Source organism: Myotis myotis, unplaced genomic scaffold, assembly GCF_014108235.1.
Source record: "Myotis myotis isolate mMyoMyo1 unplaced genomic scaffold, mMyoMyo1.p scaffold_m19_p_5, whole genome shotgun sequence".
Classification (NCBI taxonomy): Eukaryota; Metazoa; Chordata; class Mammalia; order Chiroptera; family Vespertilionidae; genus Myotis; species Myotis myotis.
This window is the reverse complement of record NW_023416357.1, coordinates 55,613,970-55,634,379: the sequence shown is the minus strand read 5'-3', so window position 1 is coordinate 55,634,379 and position 20,410 is coordinate 55,613,970. Positions and strand designations below refer to the sequence as shown.

General features: G+C 39.7%; 1 protein-coding gene across 20 annotated transcripts in view; it reads right to left on the bottom strand.

The window, feature by feature from the left end:
- CAST (calpastatin) overlaps positions 1–20,410 on the bottom strand; it is a 110,646-nt gene that overhangs the window by 83,748 nt on the left and 6,488 nt on the right. For all 20 annotated transcript variants that reach the window (XM_036308279.1, XM_036308286.1, XM_036308292.1 and 17 more), the window contains exon 2: positions 10,762–10,824. In XM_036308279.1, the coding sequence (XP_036164172.1) occupies positions 10,762–10,824 (63 nt within the window). The remainder of the gene's footprint in view (positions 1–10,761; positions 10,825–20,410) is intronic.

Genomic DNA, 20,410 nt, shown 5'->3' with positions numbered 1-20,410 from the left:
AAAAGTATATTAAGGAGAGACATAGAAGATAGTTAAAAAACATACACAAGACATAGAAGATACTCAAAACACACACATCCACATCAAACTTTTAAGGATTAAATAAATACAGGGTCTCAGATGAAAACTACATTAGGATAAAGAACCAGTGAGAGCCTGGCCGAGGTGGCTCAGTGGCTGAACATCTTCCTACAAACCAGGAGCTCACAGTTCGATTCCCAGTCAGGGCACATGCCCAGGTCAGCTCGATGTCCAGTAGGGGGCATGGAGGAGGCAGCCAAACAATGATTCCCTCTCATCACTGATGTTTCTATCTCTTTCCCCCTCTCTCTTCCTCTCTGAAATATATATATATAAAAGGACCAGTGAGATACTGAAAAAGAAAAGATCAGTGAACTGGGAGGCGTGGCAATAGAAACTACCCAGGATGAAACAGAGTAAAGAACTGGGGAGTAGAGGGCCGGAGGGTAGGGACCAGAGCATCAGGGAGCGTGGGGCCACTTCCAGCAGCTAATACCCGTACAACCCCAGCCTCCAGAGAGGAGAGAGACGAGGAAACAAAACCAAGTATTTGGAGAAAAAATGGTTAAAACATCCGATAAAAAAGTATAAGCCCACCACTCAAGCTCAGCAAATCCCAAGTAAGAGTGAAGAAAGGGGCAAGTTGGTTTTAGATGGACATCCTCAAAGACTCCCGGTGACTGGTGACGAGGAAATAGCATCTGTGGAGTGAGAGCTCCTCCTCCTGCCCCAGCTGAGACTCGGTGCCTTTCCCTGCCATGCAGCCTGCAAGCCATTGATTGTCTTCTCCACCCAAAGTGCAGGGAAAAGGGGCTGGACCACTTTTCAAGCAAAGTGATAGTGAATATTCCATAGGGAGCTCTCAAGGGAGAGCAGGCCAGGGGATTCTTTCTGTAGCTGGCGACGATCTATGAGTAACAGAAGAGATGTAACATGTGGCAAAAATTTTGAGTGCACAAATACACAAAAACTTTTGCATTAAATGAGTATTGAAAGCCTCAAAGGTTCAACTTGGCAGCTGGCATGCTCAAATAATTGCTTAAGCTATTTTTGAAACCCTGTTTGTTTAACTGTCTTCAGAAATGGTCACCTATTACTTGATTATTCTTAAAGGCAAAACAAATATTTATCCTCCAAATGGCGATCACATTTTTTTTTAAACTATCAAAAGTTAATCAGACTCATATCTGGTAAATATTGGGAGGCTATTAAACTGGATAATATTGATTTTAGTGAAAAAAATATTGAGGGGGGAAGTAAAAACTTTTTTATGTTCTGAATGTAAAAGTAGAATTAGTTTCAAAATTAACTGAACAATAGAGAACACCTTAACTACATAAATTTTCAGGTTACTACTGAATTTTATTTTATTGACTCAATGTCACTTTTCTTTCTTCTTTCACACCTCTTGTATGCAGAAGCTTCTTAAAGCCAGTATAAGAAAACTTTGGTCAGAAATTAATTGCTAGGTTTTTTTTCCTTCTTAGCATTTTCTAATCAGTGATTTTTTTTTATCAGTGGCATCTTAAGCTTGATGAAATGTAGTAGTTTTCAGGACAAGAACTCTCATTAAAATATATGTTTTGACATATTTGTTAACAAATCAGTTCCACTTCTTAGTAGTCACCCTATGAAATGACAAGCAAGTATTGTATTTCCACATGAAAACACATGCTTTATTGGAAAACAGTCTCTAGAAATAGATCGTTTTTCAAAAGGGTAAGCAGATTTCCCAACACTGGCAATTATAAATCTGTGACTCTCATGTAGAAGTGTTCCTTCATACCCTGGTTGTAAACAGTCTGCAAAGAAGTACAAATTGCTTTTATTACCAAAAGAAGTCTAAATGTGTGCTACCACAAAGGCAACGCAGCAAGTAGGATGTGGTGGCCTTGGGAAACACTGATAAGTCAGTCATAATAAGTAAGTTATCCATTAATTCACAAGATTACCCAGAAACGAATTAAATGAGATGTACCATATACAACGGCCTTAATGACACACTATGGGAGCCACACGTCAGTGAGGTGGGGTTTTTTTCCTTGATGACTCAGCGCCCATTCATCATCAGCTCAAGTCTCTAGTTTCAAGGTGGCTGTGCTGACTTGGAGGCAGGAGAATCCCATCTTCTCCCGCCTCTGCCTCTGCTGAGACCTGGCTTCCCTCCATGCCACATTTTCTACCTAAAAAAGAGGGAATGTCTGTCCCTACACTTTCTTCCACTGGAAACTGGAATGACTATTTTACTTTATGATCTTTTGAATGAAAACAGGGCACAGCACAAGGAAGAAAGAAGGAAAGAGTTAGAGAAGGGAGTTGCAAAAATGGTCAACAGTAAAAAAAAAAAAAAATTTATGGCGTTGCCTTAGGTAGAATTCTAAAATAGGTAATGTTATAACTAGTATCATTACTAGTTAAAAGCACAGACTCTGTAAAGTAAGTCAATTCTGAGCTCCACTACTAAATAACTGTGACCCAGACAGGTTACTTAAGCTGTGCCGCAATTTCCTCCTCAGAAGACTGCAGTTGTAGGTGTGTGTGTATGTGTGTGTCTGTGTGTGTGTGTGTGTGTGTGTGTGTGTAAGTGTATGTAATGCCTATATATGTGTAAGCTATTCTTAATCTCTAGTTCTCAACAAATGATTTCCAGTTCTCAACTACCTTTATCAAATCTATAGAAAATAGTGTTTATGTAATTCTCCTCCCCTTTTGTAAACTAGTTCTCACTAAAGTGTTAATAATTAATATAGTAATTTCCCTCCTAGGAATACTGACAATTTAAAAGAGGACCCAGGGGAAGGTAATGTTTCAACTCAAAGGTTAAGGAAGTTGCTAATGGTGGAATTTCAGGCATGAACAACAAGCCACCTGGGAAATCATTATTACATGGTGCCTCCTACATATCCCTACTTGATAAGCCTGCCCCTTCAGGGGCGGGAATGTACCTTTAAGCCTCTTTAAATTGTGGTCACATTTAGGGGATATTTTTTTGTATTCTCGTATATGTGTACTTTTCAGAGGAAAAGATAACAGTTTTCACCAGATGCCAAAGGGACCATGCACTAAAAATATTTAAGAGTCTTTGCCCTCTAAGCTGCTTAAATCCTTATTCTTTATCCATATCTAAGAGATGCACTTGTATTCAAACGTGCACTCCCTCCCCCGCCTTGCCCCCACCCCCATGCACACATACATACACACAGAGCAGCAGCCTTGCTCTGGAATTACCTCTTATGGGTTCCCAAGGAAAAACGCTCACATTTAAAACATTTCTCTCTTTCAAGGCCTAAGCAGACAAAGGCAGAGACGTAGTTCTGATCATCGTTAAAACACTCTCTTCCATTATTATTTTACTAGAGGCCCGGTGCACAAAATTTGTGTATGTGTAGGGTCCCTAGGCCTGGCTGGCAATCAGGGCCAATGTGTGGGGCAACAGGCGGGGCAACTGGGGGGTACCTGCTGGCACCCACCTTGGCCAGCCTGGCGGCGCCCGCTCACCAGCCCCACCCTCTGCTGCCGCCAGTCACCTCCCTCTGCAGGGCAACCTGCAGGCAGGGGACCCCCTCTGGCACCCTCCTTGGCTGGCCTGGGGCTGCAGGCTGGGGGCAGCCCCTGTGTTGAGCGTCTGCCCCCTGGTGGTCAGTGTGCGTCGTAGTGACCAGTAATTCCATGGGTCATTCCACCGTTTGGTCTATTTGCAAATTAGGCTTTTATTATATAGGATTAACTCTATTCTGTGATTGTTTTTTCTACTCTGATTAAAAACATACATTTAAAATAAAGAGAAAAATAGAAAGAAAATGCAAATCACTCAAAATCTTGCCATGCAAGACAACCACTTTCAGTTATTTTTCTATTTTTATGCAAATACAAAAATAAGTAATATGTGTTTTAAATGTTATACAAATGGGGTTGTAAGTCTTTCTTTTTTTAACCTAACGAACATTTTCCTCTCTCATTAAATGTTTTCAAAGCATGGTGTTAAAGATGCCTCAGTCACTACATCTGTGCCATAACTTCACTGATTCATTGCTGTGCAACTGTTTCTCCCCTAGTTTGCTATAATGATAAAGTAAAGCTAGGATAAATATACTTGTGCATAGCCATCAAATACACCTCCGGTTATGTACTTGGAACAAATTCCTACAATTAGAATTTCTGGGTCAAAAAGGTTTAATTATTGTTTTGTGCATTAATCTCAGTCACTTATTTCACATTTCTAATATCATTTATGCTTTTGTTAAAGGAAAAATCAAAATAAACGAACAAGGAATCTAATGAATTAAATAAACTGGTGAATAAAGTAGAACCAGAGGCATGGAAACATGGAACAGAGTGATGAACCTCAGAGGAAAGGGGGGTGAGGAGGGAAGAGTTTAACCAAAGATATTATATGCATATATGCATTACCTATGGACTCAGAGAACAGGGTGGTGAAGGCCTGGGATGGGGTGGGAACTGGGTGGAGGAGGGCAATGGGGAGAAAAAAGGGGATATCTGTAATACTCTCGGCAATAAAATTTTTTTAAAGTTTAATCATATTTCTAACATTTCAATCTTATAATTTGTAAATTTTCAAATATTTGAAGAAATTTTACACAAAAAGTCAAAAGCAAGCCTCTTTCTTAAAACACACACACCCTAACATATGCTAATTCAGAATGACAAAATCAACAGTGTGTTCCCACCACTGAGGCTAGAAATGTTTTATTCCAGCCATTTGTTAACACTGCACAACTGCAAGGAATTTCCTCCTTTTAACCACTGGGTGTCCCCTGAACTATACAATTAGCATTCAGGCAGACAGCACAGCATCATATCTAAGAAGTATTTCAGCAATCTGTGTAGCTGGTAGTAAGAACCTTCATTATCTTTTAAATGTGTTATTTTTACAGTTCATTAGTGATTCTGCTTTCTGTTCAGTTTTCACTATTCAGTGAAATAGATATATAGTTTCAGATTTTACTGAGTGTAACTCAGGGTTTAAAGAAAGGAAGAAGAAAAAAATGAATAACAAAATTATATTCAGAGAAGCAATTTTTTTATCCCGGTACTAAGTGAAACCAAAATTGAAATGGGAATATGATATCATTTTAGCTCTCAATTTCCTATAAAGAGAAATGTTTTTCTTCAAAACTGTATTTGCAGATTCAGCATGATATATTTCTGGACTCTACTAAAGTCCCAAAACTCTGCTCTTTGAGCTCAAATTAGACTACTTAGGAATCAGAGGCTTGATCTGCAAAAGGGAAAGCCCAGGGATGCCAATCTTAATGTGAATAACCAACCAGGAAGTCTAGAGCCCTGGGAATTGAGGTAAACATATGTTTAGAAATCACTCATGAGTTCTTTCCAAATAATGTCCCTATTTGCTATTGTTCAATTAATCATTGAATCCATTTACCTATAGACAACTGGGAAATAATTCAAGAAATCTATAACATGGAATGCATCTTGGAACACTTATCTCTTTTTATATAAACACTGATTTCAACTTTTTTTTTTTTTTGCTTTATCTGATGTTCAGCACATAAATCCATGTATGACACTGAGAGAGAAGAGGCATCTGTGCAGAATCTCCACTTACTCCCTCACAATCGTAGCAGCAACAGCTCCACAGGGACCTACAATACCTCCAGCTAAAGACCCATCAGTCTAGAAATATTATTAGCTTAAACCCTTCTCATAAAACTATTTATTGAATGATGATGCAAAAGGTCTCTATTTTAAACATAGTTTTTGGCATATGTTTCTAGGTGTTACACTTGGTTGGTTTTAAAACAAAAGACTAAACTTAATGAACTACAAAACTTTCTTCCTTTATTCATGGGTGGGTCTCTGCGATACGTAATCAAGAAAGGAATTTGAGTCCTGTCCCATCCCATGGTTAGAAATCAAGACAGGGCTCGCCTTTATCGTCATGGGAGCTCTTTTTGTTGCCCTACAAATTAATAATAATAAAGTAATCGTAATAACAACAACAACAGCAGCAGCAGCAGCTAGCATGGACAGAGTACTCTGTATGTTCACAATCAGTGAACCACCTGTGTCATGAGGGGTGAAACAGGGCAAGTCTACACGTCCCTGAGAGCCCTTTTCTTTTCCCGGAATGCTCAGGCTCCTCATTTAGAAATGCAACTACCTAGAAAGCCTAGGCATGAGGCAGTCTACCTTCATTCCCCATCGGTGCCTCTTTCTATGCGAGTGTCTCTTCTTTCTGAACTAAGCCAAGGTTACAAACTCTAAGGACCAACTAAGTAGCATTCGGAGTGGGTTACGTGGAGTGGGCAAGACATGGGAGGGCAGGGTAGTGGGCAGGGTGTGGAGGTGGCACGCTGCAGCCTGGGAGAGTAGTTGTCCTGAGTAGAGTGGTCTTCTTGGGGACAGGGGTAAGAAGAGCCCCTTTAGCAGTAAATGGGCTACGGAGTGAAGTTTTTTACGCATGTCATTTCACACAGATGATAGTCTTCTGTACTGAATGAAAGCCTGTGAATAGAGGGGATTTTACCAGTAGTGTACATATCCACCTGCCAAACAGATGGAGATCTGAGGAGACTGAACTGGCCTAAACATGGGCAGAGCGGGGCTGTGGACGACAGGCTCATGAGTATGGGCAAACCAGATGTACACAGAGTTCTACTTAAAAACGATCAAACAGAAATAAAGAAATCTGGACTCTAAAAGACACTGCCGAGGAAGAAAGAGAGCAGCAATTCCCTGAAGACTGAAAAAGAGAATAGATCTCACAAAATGATATGCTACAAGAAGGAAATTTTAGAAAAAGGTTTGCATCCTTAATAGGAAACAAGATGGTCTTAGCTCCATGAAAGCCGAGAGCTGTAGGTCCAGGACCGATTGAGATGGAGAGACAACAGAGTGAGAAAGATAAGTGGACAGTAGAGAGGGTTACAAGTAAACACGCCCCCCCACACACACACACACAAAAAGGGGCAAAATTTAAATCTGTATTTTAAGTTTCAAAGAGCAGACTTTAGATGATAGAAATAAAAATATGGGGGATAAGCTTCAGAAACTCTCCCAGAATGCACAGGTAAAGGTCAAAGAGAGAAAACTGTAAGGCGGCTTTGCAATGCAAATACTTGAGACTGGATTAGAGTTAATGCCTGTGAGAATGCATTGTCTGTTTATACAATCACTATGAATTTGTTAGGTCCTTCTCAGAGACAGAGGAATTAAAACCAGTTGTTTTCTCCTGGTTGCAACTTCCCAAAGTCCTCTCCTGTACCCGTTTTTCCTTGCACCTCCAAATGAAATGCAGAATAATAAAGGGGGAAGAAAAAACACCAGGAAGTACCCTGAGCCTAGAAAGCAAATTTTCAAACTGTCTTTATTTCAAAGGCCTAGGTCTGTCCTCGAAAGTCTAACCAATATGTTTACATATGTTGAGGGCAATGCGGTATTTAACCTTTGGAATGCATGCTAGTTTGAAAATGGATTACCAAAACCCGAAATACACTTCCTAATCCTACCTCTTGTTCAGCAGAGCAATAATAAGAAAAATATTTGGGAGGAAGAATCGGTTTCAGGAAACCCTTCTCTGGTAATCTTGAGAAGCAGCCACAGTGGGAGGCAGGGCAGATAACAATTCCAGGTTGTACACGGTTTCATAATTGTGAATGCAAAGGCTAAAATGATGCCGAATGCAGGCTGGCTGCCTTGAACTGTCTCCAAGGCCACAGTATCTCCTCAATGACTTATTTTCACATAACATGAAGAAGGAGAGGCTCCTTGGAGACAAACACACCTTGCCCACCAAATCATCCCTCCCACAGGCCTGTCCACCCTGTTGATAGGCCTGGGCAGAATTTGTTGAGATAATAAACAATCCTCCATCTCAGACTATATGAATCTCTACAGTGCTTTACTCCATGGGAGCAGGGACAGGCCTCTACCCTCTCCTTGCTTCTATTGGCTGGGACAGAGCAGAACAGACCCACACGTCCACGCTCTGACACAAGTACAGGAGCTGTAAATCTGAATTTCTCAAGTGTTATGAAACAATGTTGGGATTGTTTGAATGGCTGATAAAGAGAAGAAAAATCCCTTCCTCCTTTTCTTGAGGTAGAAGTTCATTTAGTCTGCCTCCTCTGACAGAAATCTCGAATTCTCCCCTGGCTGCATCTGTAACAGGGTTCCTTATCAGTTATGCCAAGCCCTTTATAAAAGTGGAAATGAGACACTTTATAGTCCAGATATTATAAAAAATAAGTCCCAACACTGTGTTATCAATCATGCACCCAACAACGCATGCACACTCCAATAATACACGTAATGATAACATAATTGGGGAGAAGTAGCCTATAAGAACTAGACTACTAACCACTTGACTATATTCAAAAAGATACTTTTTTTGTACAAATAGTTTAATCTTGAGTAATATTAATAGAAAATAACATCTAAAAATATTATATTCTTATTTGGAGAATACAGAAACACTACATTTTTCAAACAAAAAATTATTTGATAGTCCTGGCCAGTGTGGCTCAGTTGGTTGGAGCATTGTCCCATGCACCAGAAGGTTGCCAGTTTGATTCCCGATCAGGGCATATACCTAGGTTATGGGTTTGATCCCTGGTCGGGGCACATACAGGAGGCAACCAGTTGATGCATCTCTTTCACATGCAAGTTCCAGCCTCTCTCTCTTTCTCTTTCCCTTCTTCTCCCTCTTTTTCCCTTTTTAAAATCAATTTTTTTTAAAAAAAGAACATCATTTCATAGAAAACTTATCTAGGAATATATTTTAAGAGTAAGATTGGGAGATGCGGGAAGAGACTTGACAAAAATTGTGCACCTAGGGATGAGGACAGTGGGGGGGTAAGGACAGAGGGTGGGATGGGAACTGGGTGGAGGGGAGCTATGGGGGGAAAAAAAGAGGAACAAATGTAATAATCTGAACAATAAAGATTTACTAAAAAAAAAGAGTAAGATTAATAAGGGAACTGAATAATATTATATAGATTTTCATGCTTGTAAAGAGAAAAAAATGTGGTCTTCATATGAAAATTTATTTTTTAATAATTTAACCAAGAAGCAGGTAAAAAGCTTAATAAAATTTTACTTTTTCTCTTTCAAAAAACATTTGCCTTCCATGGTCACAAAAATTTACTGCAAACTTTCTTAGTAAGAAATAATCTAAATTATATTCTCATGGGTAGTAGAAAGCAAAGGAGTAAACCTTAGTGCATATAATTCCTGGCTGGTTCTGGCCGCTATGTCCTCCTTACATATGGAATATATTGAGTATTTCAAAAGTGCAGAAAATAAACAGAAAGAGGAGCGAACTTTCTATAAACATGTTGATAAAATAGAGAAAAATAAAATGATCACTTTGTGCTTTTCTAACTTTGCACATCCTTTTCAGGAGCTATTTAGCAAGTTGGAATGAAACAATTTCTATTGAATGAAGGTGAGTACACCTATTGAGATTTAAAAGGTAAAAAGCAGCAAAAGGGAGGCAAGTCCAGTGCCCTTTTGAAGGACAGCACTCTCTCATGACCTTCCCATGGAGAAGCAGGCCAGTGCTGACGGTGCACACAATGGCGCATCGTCACTGAAAGGAGACACTCACAGGCTCACAGAAAACCCATCTCAAAGCGGGGAGGTTTGGTTTTACTAGCATTTCCACAGAATCACTCCAAGTAAAAATAGTTCTTTCTCTCTTCCTTTTGTTTAGGAACTTGAATGACTGGTTAATCCAGGCCATCACTGTCCTCCTTTCACGGTGCACTCTAATTTTAAAAAGATTTCCTCACGTGAAATCTAAAGAACAATATAAACAAACAAAATGGAAGCAGACTCAGATACAGAGAACAGACTGACGGCTGCAGAGGGGAGGGGAGTTGGGGGCTGCGTGAAAAAGGTGAAAGGATTGAGAAGTACAGATTGGCAGCTACAAAACAGTCACTGGGATGTGAAGTACAGCATAAGGAATACAGTCAATAATATTGTATTGATTATGTATGGTGCCAGGCGGGTACTTGAAATATCGGGGGGATCACTTTGTAAAATATATATAATGGTCTCACCACCATGCTGTACACCTGAAACTAATGCAAAATAATATTGCATTATTTTCAGAATGCAAACTATATAGTTTTCAGAATGTAAACTACAACTGAAAAATAAAATAAAATAAAGAGATTTCCTTTTCCGCTGCAGCATTTGGTTTCCCCTTCTCAATCTGCCATGTTTACAACAGAACATTTAAGATTCACCAATTCCTATGGGAAAAACACCCTAAATAATTTAGTTCTTTTTCTAAAGGTTCTTTCTCCAGGAGCATTTACTTTATTGTTAATTCTCACATGAGGATATTTTTTCCCCACTGCTTTTCAGAGAGAGTGAAGGGACAGAGGGAGGGAGAGGGAGAAAGAGAGAGAGAAACGTCGATGTGAGAGAGACAAATCCACTGGTAGCCTACTGCATGCACCACAGTCAAGAGCAAGGAGTGAACCCGTAACCCAGGTACGTGCCCTTGACTGGGAATCGAACCTGTGACCTTTTGGTGTGTGGGCCAACACTCTAACCAATGAGCAACACAAGCCAGGGCAAGCATTTTATTTTTTAATTATTTCCATTTATATTCTTGAATTAAATTTAGTTAAAACTAAATTTGGCAATATACCACTAGGAACTCTTTGCTACCTCATTATTTCTTTCAAGGAAGAATTCGCAATTTAAAAGCAAGAGAAAATGAAAACCCAGTATTGTGGAAATTACCTCATCTGCTCCTTTCTTTTCTCCTGACCTGGAAGGCGATCCACTGTCTTTTTCATAGACATGCTGTAAAAAAAAAAAAAAAAAGATAATGTTTAATAGAGGGAGGTGATACAAGATAATATAATAGTGACTTTAATCCCAAAGGGCTAAATATATAGACTGTTAAGAACAAGGACCCCTTTAATCTTCCTCCTAGGAATGTTGATAATTCTATACCCACTGACGTGGGTGGTTTCAAAACTCAAGGGAACTACAGACATGCATTTGGGGTGTAGAAAGTCAGTCTGTAATTAACCAGACACAGACTGATAACAATGCTAAGGTGTCATCTCATCTCCTACAAAATGACAAATTGCAGTGTGGGAGATGTCTGGTTCCTGAGGGAGATGAGATGTCTGAGGGTCACGCTGAGGGTAAAGCCATACCTGAGCCTCAGTCAGCATGGACAGGAGGGAGGACCAGGTCTTCCCAGTCAACCATCACTTCGATGGCTCTTAAAGTTCCCTACAGCTCTTCTAAGTATTCACCAGTTCAGAGAGAAAAACCCTGAAGTGGCAAGACCACACCTGCAACTTCCACTCACTATGGCTTTAAAAGTTCATAATATCCAGAAACAGAATTATTTTTCTCACTAGAACACTGGGGGTGAATGCAAGTATTTGTATGTGGTACATAAAAGTTTCAAGTAGCTTACAGGCTCATTTGTTTTGATGCTAAGGTAAAATAATTTTGAAAACTGAAAATTGCATATTCCTGAAAAAAGAGTACAAAGAATTATTTCATTTTTGCACACTGTGGGATGTTCAAAAAAGTGAGAAAAGGAGGCCTAAATATTTTTTTTAAAAAAAGCTCCTCATTGTGTTCAATCACAATTACCTTCAGTTCAACCAAAGTTTAAAATTCTATTACATTCTCTAGAGCAGAATCATAACATGATATGTAATTGAAATTCGTCCTATTAAGAAGAGTTGCAATAGTAATAATAATTATATCATTCTTTATTATTTACATGGCACTTTCATATACATTCTTATGTGACAATAAAAGAGGCTCATATGATTTTGTGGATAAAATACTAAGAATAAGAGTCAATTGCTGTGTTTTTCACAAGGACAGAACCTAACAAATGGGAAAAAGCAAGTCTTCTCACTTAAAATCTGTTGTTTGTCATTATACAAACAAGATAGAATACTATTCCCTTAAATCATATCAACAGATAGTTTAGTAAAATTAAAAAAGAAAGGCCAAGGAATGCCCAACACATGGGCATTTTTGTATGAAAGAGTATGAAGAAATCACTTTGATGAATGGAAAGTTCTTCCCCATATGACAAGCTCTCATGAGCTGGTGAGTGGAATCCACAGAAAAGCAGGCTGCTGCCCTAGCCTGTGAATGAAGCCCTGTAGACAGGGCTCGTCTTACCCACATGTCCTAGTCAGGAGTTTGCTTGTCCACAGTTGAGAGCAATCAGTAGTGAGTAGTTAATCAATCTTGGGGGGAAGACACCATTTAAACGCCCATATGCACCACGGTGGGAATTGGTAAGTTTTAGAATAAAGATCCCTAAAGGCCAGACTAGGGGGAAGAATTCTTCGGCACTTGGAGACAGAATTCGAGAGGGACAGATAGAAATTTACTCAGTCTGTCTCCTTCCAGAACTGGTCATTTAGAGCTATGATATCATATTCATTTATGATCTCCAATTCCATGTCTTTGTCAGATTAGATATAGGTAATAACACAACAGTATCCACTATTTTACTGAACACACTGCCTAGAGCGTCTCATTTACTTGCCAGGAGGTATTATTATTCCATTTTACAAATAAAGAGGCAGTTTGCTCTAGTCAGTGCAAGGTTCCATGTTCTCCAGAAGGGCTCGATCTGCTTTCTACTCATGTAGCAAATATATGTTATGACTTATTACCCCACAGTAAATGTACAGCTTTTTCTCTCTATTGGTATTCAGATATTTTTCTTTAGAAATTTTTAAAAAGTTGTTTCCTGATGGTGTTTTAAAGTTGCAGTTCTCCAGGTTAAGCAATAATATTAGTTACATGCTTTCATTGAAATGCTCAAAATTATTCAAAATAATGTTGGTTCTAAATACATATATAACAAATATTTTTTAAATGTTAAGTTATAATGACAACTTATAAAACTTATGGATTTTAAGAATTGGTATTTTGTCATTTCAAAAGAAATATTTGCTCTCAATAGGAAGCTTTTTTATAATATTCAAAAGCATAATGACAAATAAAAATCACATAAACAAGTGGCAAAAATTTTAGGAACTGTATGTATGGTATTTTTCCATTTTCTACTTTTTTAACCTAGCTTTTTGTTATAAAACTAGAGGCCCAGTGCACGGATTCATGCACATTGCAAAGAAGTTAATCAGAGGAAATATTTTAATATCACTATTTGCCCTTTCTCTATAATATAATAGTGTCAACCAAATTCACGATCGACAATGACAGATTGAAACACACGCATGCGATTGGCGCAGCCAGAGCTTTATATGTATCGCACGTGCATGAGTCAACTTAGCCTATTATATACATACATAGAATAAACTTGCTTAATTAGACCTCCTTTCTGATTTACTAAACTTTTTCCAGCCCAGTGAAGCACCCCAACTTCTCTTTCAGTTAATTGTCAGTAACACAGCAGTAAGAATCAACACAAGGCAGATTATTATTGTAGATCACACAGAGAGAACAAAGGGTAAAATATTTAACTGCAGCAGTGTTTGACTATATTCTGCGCAGTGAGAAAACCTGAAGTCATTTTCAAGGTCCACCATTTCTTACTTCTTTTCAGTCAGGTCAAGTTTCTAAACTTTCTAAATCTCCACTTTCTGGCTAATGAAAAGAAAATAGGATTCTACTGAGTCTCCTATCTACCTACTCCAGGACTTCTGTGGGGATCAAATGAGATGAGGTATGGGAAAATGCTTAACAGACATTTGGTCAAACTGTAAAATGTTTGTACCTGGCTATAAAGCAAGCCATGTTCCTGGGCTGAAGGAACTCCAAGGAGGCCAGTCGCCAGGTAGAGGAAGCCAGGTGTTGCTACGTAATGTGCGCCATGGGGTCTCAGCAGCATTGGCTGTGATTTGGTGGGGTATCACTCCGGGGTGGTGGGGGGGTCTGTGTCCCACTTGGGGGAAGCTGAATGTTACTTTGTTGGTGCCAGGTCTGCAGTGACATTTCTTTGTAAATGGCCAGTGCGCGTCACGTCAGCTCCTGTGCTGAGCATCTGCTCCCTGGTGGTCAGTGCGTGTCATAGTGACCGGTCGGACGGTCGGAGGGACTTAGCATATTAGCCTTTTATATATAGATTTTGGTAACATACAAAAGGTTGAAAGAATACACTAAATGCCAATATTCCCACCACTTAGATTCAACAACTATTAATGCAGATCTATGTATCTGTCATATATTATAGACAGATACATAAATCTATTTATCTATGTTTGTATATGTACCTATATTTGAAAGTAAATTGGAAATATCCTGAAACTTTACCCCTAAATATTTCACCATGCATCTCCTTAAATTGAGGACTTTTCCCATATAACTCCACCATCGTCGCTTTAAGAGAATTAACAAGAATTATTAATGCCATTCAATTTCCAGTAAATAACAACTTTCTGAATGAACCATTGCCCTGACCCTTTTCTGAGGCTCATTCAACACTCAGCATTCAATTAATGACATAAAATCAATTATATCTTTTTACTGAGAGAGTGTATAAGTGCCTAATGTTTTAATTCAAGGAATAATTGAGCACTTTTGACATAATTGAGATGGTGAAATGAAATATTTGGGAAATATGTCAAATCTTATCCAGTTTAGGAATCTGCAGGAAGACTTTCTAAGAACAAAGAGAGAAAACTTTGTCTGCTACTACTATGTGAGGCTGGTGAGATGGGGAGAGGTGATGAGCATGAGAAGGGAAGGAGAGAGAGGTCAGGGAAGAGAATCAAACCACAAACCCGATAAATCCAAGCAGTTTTCCATGAGGAAAAAGAAACTAACATGTGCTAAGCATCTACTAAAAAGAATAGAGGATCTGTCTATTCCTAGGTTTCTTAATTTTTTTGTTGCAATGGTTAATGGGATTTTTTTTAGTTTCTCTTTCTGTGAGCTCATTTTGTTGTATAAAAATGCCAAAGATTTCTGAGTGTTAATTTTGTATCATGCTATTTGCCGAATTCATTTATTAAATCTAGAAGTCTTTCTTTGGAGTCTTTAGGGTTTTCTATGTACAATTCATGTCATCTACAAATAATGACAGTTTTATTTCTTCTTTTCAAATTTGGATAGCTTTTATTTCTTCTTCTTGTCTGATCGCTATGGCTAGCACTTCCAATACTATGTCGAACAGGAATGGTGAAAGTGGGCATGCCTGTCTTGTTCGTGTTCTTAGGGGAAATGGTCTTAGTATTTGCCTATTGAGTATTATGTAGGCTATAGGTTTGTCATATAAGGCTTTTATTATGTTAAGGTATGGTCCCTTTATTCCCACTTTGCTGAGAGTTTTTATCAAAAAAAGGGTGTTGAATTTTGTCAAATGCTTTTTCTGCATCAATTGATATGATCATGTGGTTTTTGTCTTTCAATTTGTTTATGTGAAGTATCACATTTACTGATTTGCAGATATTGTGCCATCGTTGCATCCCCGGAATAAACCCCACTTGTTCATGGTGTGTGACCTTTTTAATGTTAAGGAGGTAAAAGACCTGTATGCAGAAGACTACAGAACATTGAAAAAAGAGATAGAGAAAGATATAAACAAGTGGAAGAATATACCGTGTTCATGGATTGCTAGAAACAACATCATTAAAATGTCCGTACTACCCAAAGCAATCTATAGATTCAATGCAATCCCATTAAAATACCAAGGGCATATTTCACAGAGCTAGAACAAACTCTTCAAAAATTTATATGGAATAAAAAAAGACCCTAAATAGCCATAGCAATTCTGAGAAAGAAGAACAAAGTTGAAGGGATTACAGTACCAGATATCAAGCTATACTACAAAGCCACTGTTCTCAAAACTGCCTGGTACTAGCACAAGAACAGACATATAGATCAATGGAATAGATTAGAGAATCCAGAAATCAACCCAAGCCATTATGGTCAATTAATATTTGACAAAGGAGGCAAGAGCATACAATGGAGTCAAGACAATCTCTTCAATAAATGGTGTTGGGAAAATTGGACAGATAGATGCAAAAAAAAGGAAACTAGACCACCAACTTACACCATACACAAAAATAAAGGCTTTTATTATGTTAAGGTATGGTTCCTTTATTCCCACTTTGCTGAGAGTTTTTATCAAAAAAGGGTGTTGAATTTTGTCAAATGCGTTTTCTGAATCAATTGATATGATCATGTGGTTAAAGGACTCAAACGTAACATGGGAAACCATAAAAATCTCTGAAGAGTCCATAGGCAGCAAAATAGCAGACATATGTTGTAGCAATATCTTTACCAATACAGCTCCTAGGACAATGGAAACTAAGGAGAAAATAACCAAATGCAACTACATCAAAATAAAAAGCTTCTGCACAGCAAAAGAAACCATGAACAAAACAAGAAAGCCCACTGCATGGGAGAACATATTTGCCAAAGTTATCTCCGGTAAGGGTTTAATCTCCAAAATGTATAGGGAATTCATACAACTTAGCAAAAGGAAGATAAACAACCCAATCAAAGAATAGGCAAAGGACCTAAATAGACACTTTTTAAAAGTCAACATATAGAAGGCCAATAGACATATGAAAACATGCTCAAAGTCAGTAATCATCCGAGAGATGCAAATCAAAATGATAATGAGGTACCATCTCACACCTGTTAGAATGGCTATCATCAACAAATCAACAAATGACAAGTGCTGGTGAGGATGCGGAGAAAAAGGAACCCTCTTGTACTGCTGGTGGGAATGCAGACTGGTGCAGCCACTGTGGAGAACAGTATGGAGTTTTCTCAAAAAACTAAAAATGGAACTCCCATTTGACCCAGTAATCCCACTTCTAGGACTATATCCCAAGAAACCAGAAACACCAACCAGAAAGGATATATGCAGCCCTGTGTTCATAGCAGCACAATTCACCATAGCTAAGATTTGGAAACAGCTTAAGTGCCCAACAGCAGATGAGTGGATTAAAAAACTGTGGTACATCTACACAATGGAATACTACACTGCGGTAAAAAAGAAGAAATTCTTACCATTTGCAGCAGCATGGATGGAACTGGAGAGCATTATGCTAAGTGAAATAAGCCAGTCAGAGAAAGATAAATATCACATGATCTCACTCATTTGTGGAATATAATGAACAACATAAACTGATGAACAAAAATAGATCCAGAGACATAGAGCATCAAATAGACCATCAAACCCCAAAGGGAAGGCAGGAGAGGGAGAGGGAGGGGTGGTAAGAGATCAACCAAAGGACTTGTATCCATGCATATGAGCATGACCAATGGGCACAGGCAATAGGAGGGTGGGGGCATGTCCTGGGGCGGGACGGGGGAGCAGGCAGGGAGAGGTCAACTGGGGGAAAAAGGAGACATATATAAAACTTCCAACAATAAAGAATTAAAATAAATAAAGAAATAAATAGATAGATAAATAAAATGGGGAAAAAATAGAGGATCTGAAAGGTGAGGTCTTCCCTGGTCACACCACATGTCAGGATTACAGTCTATGGTCAGAGGCTGGGCTATGCTGCATCTAGTTAAAAGCTAGCTAAGCTCTTGAGATTCACATCCAGAAAGTCTCAATCCAGCCCTAGCTGCGTTGTTCAGTGGTTAGAGCGTTGGTCCCCAGACTGCAGAATCACGGGTTCAATTCAGGTCAAGAGCATGTACCTCAGTTGCCGGTTGGGGTGCAGGCGGGAGGAAACCAATCGATGTGTCTCTCTCACCTCAATGTTTCCCTCTGTTGCTTCCACTCCCTTCTGAAAGGGTTAATCAAGAAACAGGGCTAACTTAGCAGGGGCTAACAAAAGAAAGCTTGTTCTGCAAGCCTAAGCCTTGCACAAACATGCTCCCCTTGAGTGGTTATTGTACAGAAATTCCTGAAGACCACAATTCTTGCACAGCCCCCCAGAGGAAGGACGTCTGGCACCAGCATAAGGACAAAAGGGCAAGACTGTAAAACTAGACCAGGGGCACGGTCCTGATATGTGTGTCAAACCAAAGCCCCATCTGCAGCTCTCCCTGAGCACATAAAAAGCCTGCTCCTTCCCCATTTGCCACTGGTTTCTTTCTCAAAATCAGTCCAGGTGCCGTGAATAAATATCATTTTGATTACACTGATGCTTGAGTCCATTCTGTGTGATCTTGATCCAACCCCGAACCTTTCACCTCCCACTCTCTCTAAAATTCAATGGAAAAAATATCCTCAGGTGAGGATTAACAAAAAAGTCTCAATCCAATGCTCTGAAATGAAAATCAGCACCAAAAACAACAACAACAACAAAAGCAAAACAAAACCCTTCTTTTCCAAGACTGGTTTGTTTTATAAAATTAATCAGACACACAATACTTGTACATTTCATCCTGTAGTAGCAGCTGGAGATGAGGCCAAAGACAGGTAGAGCAGGAGGCCAGCCCTAAAGCACGGAAAATTTCACGGGGAAGACCACCCCACCGAAGATAGGCGTTCAGAAGCACGGAAACAAATCAAATAAAGGCCTGTTCTTTCCTCCCTCAAGAAGGAATAATTTTCCAAACGATTTCCAGCCCCTGGCATCACCACATATTCGGGAAGTACAGCTGTCTTTATCCTCATTCTAGGAGATAGCATTTATATGCTAAAACCGTCTTCCCTAGCAAACCAAACCCTGAACCTGTCCGGAAATAACAAGAGCCAGGAGCAGTAAGACGTGGAGCCCGTGGTCCCACCCAGCTGAGGACCTTCCAGCATTTGGGCACCCTCCCTATTGCACCGTGCACGGACACACACAAGGGCATACCTTGCACTGAATAAGACACAATCAACAAACTTCTACACATGTGAACGAGGAGAGACGGCAGAAACAAATGAGCTTTTCCAAGTCCAAGGCCAGCTGTGAAAGAGCACCCAACGCTGAAATGTCTTCGCTTTATTTAAAAAATAATAATAAAGATAGTTTCTTTTAGGAGGCGACAAAAATATTCTAAAATTAAATTGAGGCGATGGTTGTACCACCCGATGAGTACATTAAAAATATTAAATTGTATGTTTTAATGGGTGAATTTATGGTTTGTGAATTATATATTTTTTTAAAGTTGTTTTAAAAAATTTTCCTTCTTCAACTTGGAGACAAGGCCACAGAGATCAGTATTTGCATGTCCAGCGCCCACTGTACCAAAACCGCGAAGCAATAAAGTGTTATCTTGGTGCCCTCTGGACTTTCATGTGCACAAAGCTCAGCTCTCGCGGCACCGCCACTGCACCTACTGAGGAAGGCTTGTTCCGGGGCCTCCTAAGGATAAGAAAGCCTTCGGTCAGCAGGGGTTCCGCCCCTCAGAAAGGGCCACATGGCCCTGGGCACGCTTGGAAACACTCACAATGGAGCCCGGGACTTGGAGCTAGTTTGCTCAGGGTGGGGCCTGGACATGAGTATAGTTTCTAAAATTCCTAATATGCAGCTAGGATTGGAAACCACTGGTTTTGCAGGGAGGTTTGTGGCACCATGACTGGAAGTGGAGGTTTCTGCTCCTCAAATCACCCACTGAGTCAGCCTCCATGGGGGGCTTGTCCTGGTCAGGCAGGCTGGGGCAGCTCTGGGCCTCCTGGGTGAGCTCTGATGGCTCAGGGCCTTGTGTTCACACCCGCGTTTCCTGACTAACTCTGAGCCTTGCCCTATGCCTGGCACATCATATCTTCATGTCTGCACATAAGTCTCTATTTTCTTAGTAAAGCAAACTAATTAGCACTTTATTGTAGACTTTCTTGCTTACTGATTACTTCATAAATGTATATTTTGCCTTCCTAACCACATGGTAATTATATTCTTTTTTTTTCCCCATGGTGGGGGTATGACAACTAAATCTTAATTGAATGAATACTTTTCAATAAATGTTCCCTGTGAAGCACTTTTGTTCTTTTCAGGTCCATAAACTAGATAAAAGAACAAAAAGCTAATATCCTATATAATAAAGATGTAATATGCAAATGGTTATTACGCTGTGAAGCATAGCGACTGCGTAACGACCAGATCATGGATCAGCAGGAGGGTGGAGCAGCGAGCTACAAGCGGGCAGTGGAGAGCTACAGGAGGGGGCAGGGCAGCAAGTGTTGTGGGGGGGATGGGAGTAGCTACAGGAGGGCGGGGCAGCAGCGGAGAGCTACTGGAGGTCAGCAGGGAGCTACTGGCGAGCTACTGGTGCACGGATTTGTGTGCAGGGCTACTAGTATATATCTATATATCTATATCTATATCTATATCTATATCTATATCTATATCTATATCTACACACTAATAAAAGGGTAATATGCTAATTAGATCAGACATCTTCTGGACATCCTTCCAGACAAAGCCACAATGGTCGGGGCTGAGGCAGAGGTGGTTAGGGGCAATCAGGCCGGCAGGGGAGAGAAGTTAGGGGCGATCAGGCAGGCAGGCAGGCAGGCAGGCAGAGGGGTTAGGGG